The 12,956-nt window shown below is 45.6% G+C and overlaps 1 protein-coding gene across 3 annotated transcripts in view; it reads right to left on the bottom strand.

The window, feature by feature from the left end:
* Nucleotides 1-366: 366 nt before the first annotated feature.
* The window catches only part of NBAS (NBAS subunit of NRZ tethering complex), a 1,316,984-nt gene continuing 1,304,394 nt past the window's right edge, over nucleotides 367-12,956 (bottom strand). For all 3 annotated transcript variants that reach the window (XM_063915380.1, XM_063915382.1, XM_063915381.1), the window contains one exon: nucleotides 367-1,851. In XM_063915380.1, the coding sequence (XP_063771450.1) occupies nucleotides 1,576-1,851 (276 nt within the window). In that variant the 3' untranslated portion in view covers nucleotides 367-1,575. The remainder of the gene's footprint in view (nucleotides 1,852-12,956) is intronic.

The following is a 12,956-nucleotide window of genomic DNA, read 5'->3' as shown; positions in this document are numbered from 1 at the left end:
ATATATCAGTAAGTAATCTCATATGCATTATTACCGTGAGTTTCCCTTCCTATAGTCACAATGAGAGGAGCAGAAAGTCTTAAGTACAGTAGTTACACCCTTGGCTGATCGGCCAGTTCCCTTCCATGTCGTTGCTGTAGGTTGTGTATTTAGGAACCAACCAATGAACGAGACAATGAAGTTGAGCTGGAGTCCCCGTCATGGTGTGCATTATCGGAAGAGGTGTAGAAATTGCTAAATAATCAGATTTATGATAAATTCATTACCGTATACAAACACCCATCCACGTTAGTGTTTCTTTTCTTATAAGTACCATACTCCAGCTCATTAAACTTCTTAAGAAAAAGACACCGATGTTAAACAAAATGAAAATCCTTAATCTTTTATTGGGTTGTTATATTTTAATGGATCAACATAAAAATATCAATATGGCTTTCCAATCTGACATTTCCCTGCGAAAGCCAGCAAGATGTTTACTGCCATGAATATGCAAATGAAAATGACATAGTGATACACTGTATACGCACCCAGGACATCAAATGAAGTTGGGAAATCTCATAATCAGATGTCATAACAGCTTAAACAAACATCAAATAAAATGGTTTCATCGTTCTATTAGAACTCTACGGATACCAAACGCTGTGAGAACATTAACATGTCCTCCCTGACGCCATCTATTTATATGATCGTTTATAGACTGTTGAGTTTATGTTGTTATAGTTTTTTATACTGCTGCTTGAATTCAGCACTTACATCACTATTCCCATTTAACTCTGTATTTCTTTGCAGCTTACCTATGGAAGGTCATGCACAAGGGCAATTTTGATATGTGTCTATAAGCACTTTTGCAGGTAAACACAATACAACTGAATGTAAAAATAGGGATCACTAAAGACAGCCAGAATCCCATATATACTGTACTGGAGCCTTATGAAATCACCAGGTGGAACGTAAACACGTTTGGCGATATATGGTCAAGACAATTCCCAACCTCCCTTTTTTTTATTAAGGTTAACGTGAACATCTTCTACGGCTGTTATAGGGATTAAAGGGGCAGATGTATTAAGCCTGGAGAAGGGATAAAGAAGTTCTAAAACAGTGATAAGTGCAAGGTGATAACGCACCAGCCAATCAGCACCTGTCATTTTTCAAATCCGTCATGACTGGCTGGTGCGTTATCACCATGCGCTTATCACTGCTTTATCACTTCTCCTGGTTAATACATCTGCCCCAAGGATCCCTGTTATTTATTTATTTTTAGGGACAGTTGTCATGATATCCCCAGCTGGGATGTCTCTGTATCAGGATCTCTTTGCATGCAAACACTGTGCTTACTGACCTAAACTAGGATATTCAGAATATGGATAATGGGTCGGTGGAAAGTGGGTCACTCTAGACTGAGTATTCACAGTGTATCTTGTACAAATCCAACTTAAACTAAAGATCTACTTAGCACAGGGATTTAGTGAACCCTACTCTTAGGTCAGTTAGCACACCGTTCATCAACAGAGGATGCTGAAGACACGTTTCTGCTGAGTGCTTATGTAAGTCAACTGATGCACAATATATAAGCATCTATAGCCAGCGTTTGAGACTAGAGAGGGCAGAGGTAAAGGTTCGGAGAGCGGGATGCGTCCCCCTGTAAGACATCAGAAGAGACCCTGCTTCTGCTTGGTAACCACAATCATGTAGCTGCTTAGCGATATCTTCAACATCCCACTGGCAATCCTCCTGCTTGGACAGTAAATGGTTAACCAGATGAGGATAGTAGACGGTGCTGATGCATTTTACCAGTAACTTGGCGTCCAGAAGAAGAGAGAGGATTTCAGGGTCGCAGTTGGAGTCAGTGATCTAGACAAAAAAAAGGAGACAGGGAAAAACAATCCATGAGAAAGATGGAAGATTGCATATTTCCCGCATTGTGTGCATCGGTCTACTGTAGGAACAGGGACAAAGCCAGGAACGTATGTAAGGGCTCCCTTCTTAGTTACAAATCTCATCTGTCTCCGAGGGTCAGTGCATTACACAGCCAGAAGGTGACACAGCAGCAGATGCCAAGGAAAGCCACACAAAGCACTAATAACTACTGTGGACTATGGCTTGGCTATGGGACAATAGACATGTCGGTGCAGAATGCTTTCCTCTCCCTAAATTCCTACTTACAGAACAGAATAAACTTAGAAATTAAGACAGTGTATCAGCCACAAAAGATTTTTCTGATGTAGTTGAAAACCTTTGAATACAATTTCCAGGTGCACATTTTGCTACAAAGATAAAGTCACTATACACCTATACTATACCAGTGACGGGCGCAGGCAGCCCCCTGATCCTTTCCCGCTTTAGTGTCAAATTTGTTTGTTATTGTTGTAATGTCTGCTAGTGTGTTTTTACTGATAAGCGTCTATTTCCTTTATTAAATGTATTATTTTACCTTATTATTGAGATTTAAGGTGGGTACACACTAAGCAACGTGCTCTATGAGCGACGTCGTCTAGTGTTTCGCCTCTCAGGCCCGGGCACGCACAACGATTTATATGACATTCACATCGCCTAGTGACATCACGCAGCAGTCGGGCCGTGCAGGCAGCTTTTGGATGACAGTCTAAATTGAGCTGCCTGCACGGCCAACAACGAGGGTCGTTTGACGACCCACGGGGCCGCGAATCGCTGATCGGCGGCATACACACTTGCTGAGAAAGGAAGGGTTAAAATGAGGGACGTCGCTCATTTTCTCGGCAAGTGTGCATGCACCTTAAGGGTAATGTGTGTACATTTTCAAGGCTAGAGGGCAAATGCGGTCACTATGTATCAGGTCGTTGCTCATTGCCCTATACAGTGTGTCTTTATTAGACCTCAATCATTTTCTAGTTTAAATATTACACTGACCAACACTAATTTTATTGGCATGTTAGAGCGATTCAGGGGTAGCTTTGCGGTGCTGATTCCAAATATGACATCGGTTTTGCCAGACTGGATCTAGTATTTGAGATACAGGAACGATCAGTTCTATATGGAGGGGAATATTCTACAATGATCTCTGAGTGAACACCTAGAATATTCGTGTCTCACCTTCTAGAATGTTCCGGTAGATCCCCATATCCATGCGCTAAAGCTAAGTTTCCTATTAATGCAGGGTATCAATTGTCTTTAGAACTACAGCAAATTAAAAAAAAAACACTTTCACTTTAGCATTCAGCAACCCCAAAATACCCTAAAGGCTTCAAATATCATTGGCAACTACACTTCTCTTATGTTGGGCTGTGTTATCAATAATAAGATGCATATGTTGAATTCTATATATCAAAAAGAAGAAAAAAGAGACTCTTTTTTGGGCGCACTCTTATTTTAAACTAATGTATGAAATATCAAAGTAGATATAAAATTTACTTTTATTAATAACACAAAGATAAAAAAGTCAGTGGTTAATGAAAATTACAATAAACAACGTGGCAATAAATTGCTAATACTAAATAGATAAACAATCAAAAGCTAATATTAGCATGATACTAATTCCGGCTGCCGAAGTCCAGTCACAGTGTCATAAAGAGTCAACACAGGATAAATTGAAAACAATTAAGACACCAGAAAAAAAACATATAATTATAATCCCTGCGTTAGCATATGAGTATGACACCTGATGGGGATTAGAGTATATATAGGCAAACAAGCGTGATATAGCCGGCTGTCCTGAGAGAGAAGAACAAAGAACAGTTGGAAAAAAGATGGCAGAGTGATTCTGCTGTCAGTGTTAGACTCTGAGCGTGATGAGCCGGTCTGCACTTACATGCATGCAAGATAGAATTAAAGATAAATTAGTAGGTAAGTATGATGGGTCTGGGCATTGAGCATGACGAAGTGACAAATAGAGTGAAAGGATGGATGAATGGAAAACCAACTACACTGCTCAAAAAAATAAAGTGAACACTAAAATAACACATCCTAGATCTGAATGAATGAAATATTCTTATTAAATACTTTGTTCTTTACATAGTTGAATGTGCTGATAACAAAATCACACAAAAAATAAGATTTTACTTACCGATAAATCTATTTCTCGTAGTCCGTAGTGGATGCTGGGGACTCCGTCAGGACCATGGGGATTAGCGGCTCCGCAGGAGACAGGGCACAAAACTAAAGCTTTAGGATCAGGTGGTGTGTACTGGCTCCTCCCCCTATGACCCTCCTCCAAGCCTCAGTTAGGATACTGTGCCCGGACGAGCGTACACAATAAGGAAGGATATTGAATCCCGGGTAAGACTCATACCAGCCACACCAATCACACCGTATAACTTGTGATCTAAACCCAGTTAACAGTATGACAAACGTAGGAGCCTCTGAACAGACGGCTCACAACAAATAACAACCCGATTTTTTTGTAACAATAACTATGTACAAGTATTGCAGACAATCCGCACTTGGGATGGGCGCCCAGCATCCACTACGGACTACGAGAAATAGATTTATCGGTAAGTAAAATCTTATTTTCTCTGACGTCCTAAGTGGATGCTGGGGACTCCGTCAGGACCATGGGGATTATACCAAAGCTCCCAAACGGGCGGGAGAGTGCGGATGACTCTGCAGCACCGAATGAGAGAACTCCAGGTCCTCTTTATCCAGGGTATCAAATTTGTAGAATTTTACAAACGTGTTCTCCCCCGACCACGTAGCTGCTCGGCAGAGTTGTAATGCCGAGACCCCTCGGGCAGCCGCCCAGGATGAGCCCACCTTCCTTGTGGAATGGGCCTTGACAGATTTAGGCTGTGGCAGGCCTGCCACAGAATGTGCAAGTTGAATTGTGCTACAAATCCAACGAGCAATCGTCTGCTTAGAAGCAGGAGCACCCAGCTTGTTGGGTGCATACAGTATAAACAGCGAGTCAGATTTTCTGACTTTAGCCGTCCTTGAAATGTATATTTTCAATGCCCTGACAACGTCCAGCAACTTGGAATCTTCCAAATCGCTAGTAGCCGCAGGCACCACAATAGGCTGGTTCAGGTGAAACGCTGACACCACCTTAGGCAGAAACTGAGGACGCGTCCGCAGTTCTGCCCTGTCCGAATGGAAAATCAGATATGGGCTCTTATACGATAAAGCCGCCAATTCTGATACTCTCCTGGCTGAAGCCAGGGCCAGTAGCATGGTTACTTTCCATGTAAGATATTTCAAATCCACCGATTTGAGTGGCTCAAACCAATGGGATTTGAGAAAATCCAAAACTACATTCAGGTCCCACGGAGCCACTGGGGGCACAACCGGGGGCTGTATATGTAGTACTCCTTTTACAAAAGTCTGGACTTCAGGAACTGAAGTCAATTCTTTCTGGAAGAAAATCGACAGGGCCGAAATTTGAACCTTAATGGACCCCAATTTGAGACCCATAGACAATCCTGTTTGCAGGAAATGTAGGAATCGACCCAGTTGAAATTCCTCCGTGGGGGCCTTCCTGGCCTCACACCACGCAACATATTTTCTCCAAATGCGGTGATAATGTTGTGCAGTCACCTCCTTCCTGGCTTTAACCAGTGTAGGAATGACCTCTTCTGGAATGCCTTTTTCCTTTAGAATTCGGCGTTCAACCGCCATGCCGTCAAACGCAGCCGCGGTAAGTCTTGGAATAGACACGGTCCCTGCTGAATCAGGTCCCGTCTTAGAGGTAGAGGCCACGGATTTTCCGTGAGCATCTCCTGAAGTTCCGGGTACCAAGTTCTTCTTGGCCAATCCGGAGCCACGAGTATCGTTCTTACTCCCCTTTGCCGTATAATTCTCAGTACTTTGGGTATGAGAGGCAGAGGAGGAAACACATACACTGACTGGTACACCCACGGTGTTACCAGAGCGTCCACAGCTATTGCCTGAGGGTCTCTTGACCTGGCGCAATACCTGTCCAGTTTTTTGTTGAGGCGAGACGCCATCATATCCACCTTTGGTTTTTCCCAACGGTTCACAATCATGTGGAAGACTTCTGGATGAAGTCCCCACTCTCCCGGGTGTAGATCGTGTCTGCTGAGGAAGTCTGCTTCCCAGTTGTCTACTCCCGGAATGAACACTGCTGACAGTGCTATCACATGATCTTCCGCCCAGCGAAGGATCCTTGCAGCTTCTGCCATTGCTCTCCTGCTTCTTGTGCCGCCCTGTCTGTTTACGTGGGCGACTGCCGTGATGTTGTCCGACTGGATCAACACCGGTTGACCCTGAAGCAGGGGTTTTGCCAGGCTTAGAGCATTGTAAATTGCTCTTAGCTCCAGTATATTTATATGAAGAGACATCTCCAGGCTTGACCATACTCCCTGGAAGTTTCTTCCCTGTGTGACCGCTCCCCAGCCTCTCAGACTGGCATCCGTGGTCACCAGGACCCAGTCCTGTATGCCGAATCTGCGGCCCTCTAACAGATGAGCACTCTGCAACCACCACAGAAGAGACACCCTTGTCCGTGGCGATAAGGTTATCCGCTGATGCATCTGCAGATGCGATCCGGACCATTTGTCCAGCAGATCCCACTGAAAAGTTTGTGCGTGGAATCTGCCGAATGGAATTGCTTCGTAAGAAGCCACCATCTTTCCCAGGACTCTTGTGCATTGATGCACAGACACTTTTCCTGGTTTTAGGAGGTTCCTGACAAGTTCGGATAACTCCTTGGCTTTCTCCTCCGGAAGAAACACCTTTTTCTGAACCGTGTCCAGAATCATTCCCAGGAACAGCAGACGTGTTGTCGGGGTCAACTGAGATTTTGGAAAATTCAGAATCCACCCGTGTTGTTGCAGCACTACTTGGGTTAGTGCTACTCCGTCCTCCAGCTGTTCTCTGGACCTTGCCCTTATCAGGAGATCGTCCAAGTAAGGGATAATTAATACGCCTCTTCTTCGCAGAAGAATCATCATTTCGGCCATTACCTTGGTAAAGACCCGAGGTGCCGTGGACAATCCAAACGGCAGCGTCTGAAACTGATAATGACAGTTTTGCACCACGAACCTGAGGTACCCTTGATGTGAAGGGCAAATTGGGACATGCAGGTAAGCATCCTTTATGTCCAGGGACACCATAAAGTCCCCTTCTTCCAGATTCGCTATCACTGCTCTGAGTGATTCCATCTTGAACTTGAATTTTTGTATGTACAGGTTCAAAGATTTCAGATTTAGAATAGGTCTTACCGAGCCGTCCGGCTTCGGTACCACAAATAGCGTGGAGTAATACCCCTTTCCCTGTTGTAGGAGGGGTACCTTGACTATCACCTGCTGAGAAAACAGCTTGTGAATGGCTTCCAATACCGTCGCCCTGTCTGAGGGAGACGTTGGCAAAGCAGACTTTAGGAACCGGCGAGGGGGAGACTTCTCGAATTCCAACCTGTAACCCTGAGATACTACCTGCAGGATCCAAGGGTCCACCTGTGAGCAAGCCCACTGTGCGCTGAAATTCCTGAGTCGACCCCCCACCGCTCCTGAGTCCGCTTGTACAGCCCCAGCGTCATGCTGAGGGCTTTGCAGAACCCTGGGAGGGCTTCTGTTCCTGGGCAGGGGCTGCTTGCTGCCCTCTCTTACCCCTTCCTCTGCCCCGGGGCAGATATGACTGTCCTTTTGCCCTCTTGTTCTTATAGGACCGAAAGGACTGCGGCTGAAAAGACGGTGTCTTTTTCTGTTGGGAGGGGGTCTGAGGTAAAAAGGTGGATTTTCCGGCAGTTGCCGTGGCCACCAGATCCGATAGACCTACGCCAAATAATTCTTCCCCTTTATACGGCAATACTTCCAAATGTCGTTTGGAATCCGCATCACCTGACCACTGTCGCGTCCATAAACTTCTTCTGGCAGATATGGACATCGCACTTACTCTCGATGCCAGAGTGCAAATATCCCTCTGAGCATCTCGCATATAAAGAAAAGCATCCTTTAATTGCTCTATAGTCAATAAAATACTGTCCCTATCCAGGGTATCAATATTTTCAGTCAGGGAATCCGACCAGACCACCCCAGCACTGCACATCCAGGCTGAGGCGATGGCTGGTCGCAGTATAACACCAGTATGTGTGTATATACTCTTTAGGGTAGTTTCCAGCCTCCTATCAGCTGGATCCTTGAGGGCGGCCGTATCAGGAGACGGTAACGCCACTTGTTTTGATAAGCGTGTGAGCGCCTTATCCACCCTAGGGGGTGTTTCCCAGCGCGCCCTAACCTCTGGCGGGAAAGGGTATAATGCCAATAACTTTTTTTGAAATTAACACTTTTCTATCTGGGTTAACCCACGCTTCATCACATACATCATTCAATTCCTCTGATTCAGGAAAAACTACAGGTAGTTTTTTTCACCCCCCACATAATACCCCTTTTTGTGGTACTTGCAGTATCAGAGATATGCAAAGCCTCCTTCATTGCCGTGATCATATAACGTGTGGCTCTACTTGAAAATACGTTTGTTTCTTCACCGTCGACACTAGATTCAGTGTCCGTGTCTGGGTCTGTGTCGACCGACTGAGGTAAAGGGCGTTTTACAGCCCCTGACGGTGTCTGAGACGCCTGGGCAGGTACCAACTGGTTTTCCGGCCGTCTCATGTCGTCAACTGATTTTTGTAATGTGCTGACATTATCACGTAATTCCATAAACAAAGCCATCCATTCCGGTGTCGACTCCCTGGGGGGTGACATCACCATTACCGGCAATTGCTCTGCCTCCACACCAACATCGTCCTCATACATGTCGACACACACGTACCGACACACAGCAGACACACAGGGAATGCTCTTATCGAAGACAGGACCCCACTAGCCCTTTGGGGAGACAGAGGGAGAGTTTGCCAGCACACACTCAAGCGCTATAATATATATGGGAACAACCTTATATAAGTGTTGTATCCTTATAGCAGCTTAAATATATAAAATATCGCCATAAAAAGTGCCCCCCCTCTCTGTTTTACCCTGTTTCTGTAGTGCAGTGCAGGGGAGAGTCCTGGGAGCCTTCCTCACAGCGGAGCTGAGCAGGAAAATGGCGCTGTGTGCTGAGGAGAATAAGCCCCGCCCCCTATTCCGGCGGGCTTTTCTCCCGTAGTTTGTAATATCTGGCAGGGGTTAAATACATCCATATAGCCTCAAGGGCTATATGTGATGTATTTTTTAGCCATAAAAGGTATTTACATTGCTGCCCAGGGCGCCCCCAGCAGCGCCCTGCACCCTCCGTGACCGTTGGTGAGAAGTGTGTGACAAACAATGGCGCACAGCTGCAGTGCTGTGCGCTACCTTCAAGAAGACTGAAGAGCCTTCTGCCGCCGGTTTCTGGACCTTCAATCTTCAGCATCTGCAAGGGGGGTCGGCGGCGCGGCTCCGGGACGAACCCCAGGGCGAGACCTGTGTTCCGACTCCCTCTGGAGCTAATGGTGTCCAGTAGCCTAAGAAGCCAATCCATCCTGCACGCAGGTGAGTTGAACTTCTCTCCCCTAAGTCCCTCGATGCAGTGAGCCTGTTGCCAGCAGGACTCACTGAAAATAATAAACCTAAAAACTTTTTCTAAGCAGCTCCTTAAGAGAGCCACCTAGATTGCACCCTGCTCGGACGGGCACAAAAACCTAACTGAGGCTTGGAGGAGGGTCATAGGGGGAGGAGCCAGTACACACCACCTGATCCTAAAGCTTTAGTTTTGTGCCCTGTCTCCTGCGGAGCCGCTAATCCCCATGGTCCTGACGGAGTCCCCAGCATCCACTTAGGACGTCAGAGAAATTATCAATGGAAATCAAATTTATTAACCCATGGAGGTCTGGGTTTGGAGTCACCCTCAAAATTAAAGTGGAAAACACACTACAGGCTGATCCAACTTTGATGTAATGTCCTTAAAACAAGTCAAAATGAGGCTCAGTAGTGTGTGTGGCTTCCACGTGCCTGTATGACCTCCCTACAACCCACACAAGTGGCTCAGGTAGTGCAGCTCATCCAGGATGGCACATCAATGCGAGCTGTGGCAAGACGGTTTGCTTTGTCTGTCAGCGTAGTGTCCAGAGCATGGAGGCGCTACCAGGAGACAGGCCAGTACATCAGGAGACGCGGAGGAGACCGTAGGAGGGCAACAGCCCAGCAGCAGGACCGCTACCTCCGCCTTTGTGCAAGGAGGAACAGGAGGAGCACTGCCAGAGCCCTGCAAAATGACCTCCAGCAAGCCACAAATGTGCATGTGTCTACTCAAACGATCAGAAACAGACTCCATGAGGGTGGTATGAGGGCCCGACGTCCACAGGTGGGGGTTGTGCTTACAGCCTAACACTGTGCAGGACGTTTGGCCTTTGCCACAAAACACCAAGATTGGCAAATTCGTCACTGGCGCCCTGTGCTCTTCACAGATAAAAGCAGGTTCTCACAGAGCACATGTGACAGACGTGACAGAGTCTGGAGACGCCAAGGAGAACGTTCTGCTGCCTGCAACATCCTCCAGCATGACCGGTTTGGCAGTGGGTCAGTAATGGTGTGGGGTGGCATTTCTTTGGGGGGCCGCACAGCCCTCCATGTGCTCGCCAGAGGTAGCCTGACTGCCATTAGGTACCGATATGAGATCCTCAGACCCCTTGTGAGACCATATGCTGGTGCGGTTGGCCCTGGGTTCCTCCTAATGCAAGACAATGCTAGACCTCATGTGGCTGGAGTGTGTCAGCAGTTCCTGCAAGACGAAGGCATTGATGCTATGGACTGGCCCGCCCGTTCCCCAGACCTGAATCCAATTGAGCACATCTGGGACATCATGTCTCGCTCCATCCACCAACGCTACGTTGCACCACAGACTGTCCAGGAGTTGGCGGATGCTTTAGTCCAGGTCTGGGAGGAGATCCCTCAGGAAACCATCCGCCACTTCATCAGGAGCATGCCCAGGCATTGTAGGGAGGTCATTCAGGCACGTGGAGGCCACACACACTACTGAGCCTCATTTTGACTTGTTTTAAGGACATTACATCAAAGTTGGATCAGCCTGTAGTGTGTTTTTCCACTTTAATTTTGAGGGTGACTTCAAATCCAGACCTCCATGGGTTAATAAATTTGATTTCCATTGATAATTTTTGTGTGATTTTGTTGTCAGCACATTCAACTATGTAAATAACAAAGTATTTAATAAGAATATTTCATTCATTCAGATCTAGGATGTGTTATTTTAGTGTTCCCTTTATTTTTTTGAGCAGTGTATAAAACATTATGAGAGTACATTGTTGAATAAGGTAGGTTTAGAGCATCTGATTTAGCAGAAACCTGGGTGAAGACTCCGTTATGAGGTGCTCTGAATGCCTAAGTGAGAGAGTAAAAGGTGAACCTGAAGAGAGATGAGAGGGGGGCAAAAAAGGGGGGGGGGGAATATGTGATGTGGAGTGAAGGGAAGAAGGATAACAAAATTAATATATATGTGTTATAATCGCAAAATAAACAGAGAAGCTGTTCTAAGGGATAATAAACGCCCAAAACCGTCCGATCTTGGAAGCTAATCAGTGTTGGGCTGGGTCAGTACTCAAGTGGGTGACTCTTGAGGAAGACCTAGTTTAGTAGAGTGCAGACCGGCTCATCACGCTCAGAGTCTAACACTGCCATCTTTTTTCCAACTGTTCTTTGTTCTTCTCTCTCAGGACAGCCGGCTATATCACGCTTGTTTGCCTATATATACTCTAATCCCCATCAGGTGTCATACTCATATGCTAACGCAGGGATTATAATTATATATTTTTTCTGGTGTCTTAATTGTTTTCAATTTATCCAGTGTTGACTCTTTATGACACTGTGACTGGACTTCGGCAGCCGGAATTAGTATCATGCTAATATTAGCTTTTGATTGTTTATCTATTTAGTATTAGCAATTTATTGCCACGTTGTTTATTGTAATTTTCATTAACCACTGACTTTTTTATCTTTGTGTTATTAATAAAAGTAAATTTTATATCTACTTTGATATTTCATACATTAGTTTAAAATAAGAGTGCGCCCAAAAAAAGAGTCTCTTTTTTCTTCTTTTTGCTGTCTCAAGTTGTTATACTGACTCAGGGTGCACCGCCAAATTAAGATTAGAAAACAAGGTTTTCTTTCGATCTTTTCATTTTGGTTATTACATATATATGATACCTATTACACACCAGTGCGGTATTCCCCCTAACATATGAATTCTATATATCTCAAGTAAAATATGACAGACAGATAACGGGCAGTATAAAGTGGCAGCTCTTATTAATCAAATGACTAATACGATGGGTGGAAAACTAAGCTAAGCAGACAGTCAGCTACCAGCCAACACACTATGTAGCCAACCAGGGGTTAATATACTGTATATGGATTCCAACATAACCTGGGTTACCTCCCCCTAACTGGTACAGTCAGCGCTGTAACTTGGGGTCTGTGAGCACTGTAGGTCACACCATTGCTGCCCCATGGCCCCTGCATCTGGCTAGAAGGGAGCCAGTATCACAGATGCAGCAACGTCTGGAGTATCCTTTGGATGCTCCAGGCTGGTGCCCTGCAATTTGTGCAGCACCCTAGAGCATCATCAGGAGCATCTAGGGTGCACCCCTTAAACGTTACATCATGACATCATTGTTGGCAGCGTGGTCGGACCCCCTTTCTCATCGATGGGCCGGACCCCCATCCCAAACGCCTGCCCATGACTGATTGGTGGCAGCCGTTATCACAGAGCCGCCGCTGTGCTCAGGAAGCTGTTCTTCACAGCCTGTGAAAACCTGCAGCAGCCATGGAGGGAGAAAGAGACCACTACTAGGGTATATTTATTAAAGTGCGGGTTTATAGATGTTGAGATGTTGCCATAGCAACTATTAAGATTGTACTGTAGTTATCATTTATGTAGCACCTTCTATAAGATAATAGCTAGAATCTGATTGGTTGCTACAGAAAACATATCCACATCTGTAAACAAACACTTTAGTAAATATACCCCTTAGTTGGAGCACATCTGACTGGCAGATGAGGGGGCTGACTAACTGTGACTGAGAGACTGATGGTCGG

The sequence above is a fragment of the Pseudophryne corroboree genome, chromosome 4 (assembly GCF_028390025.1).
Source record: "Pseudophryne corroboree isolate aPseCor3 chromosome 4, aPseCor3.hap2, whole genome shotgun sequence".
NCBI classification, from domain to species: domain Eukaryota; kingdom Metazoa; phylum Chordata; class Amphibia; order Anura; family Myobatrachidae; genus Pseudophryne; species Pseudophryne corroboree.
The sequence above is the reverse complement of the archived record's forward strand: the minus strand, read 5'-3'. Positions and strand labels throughout refer to the sequence as shown.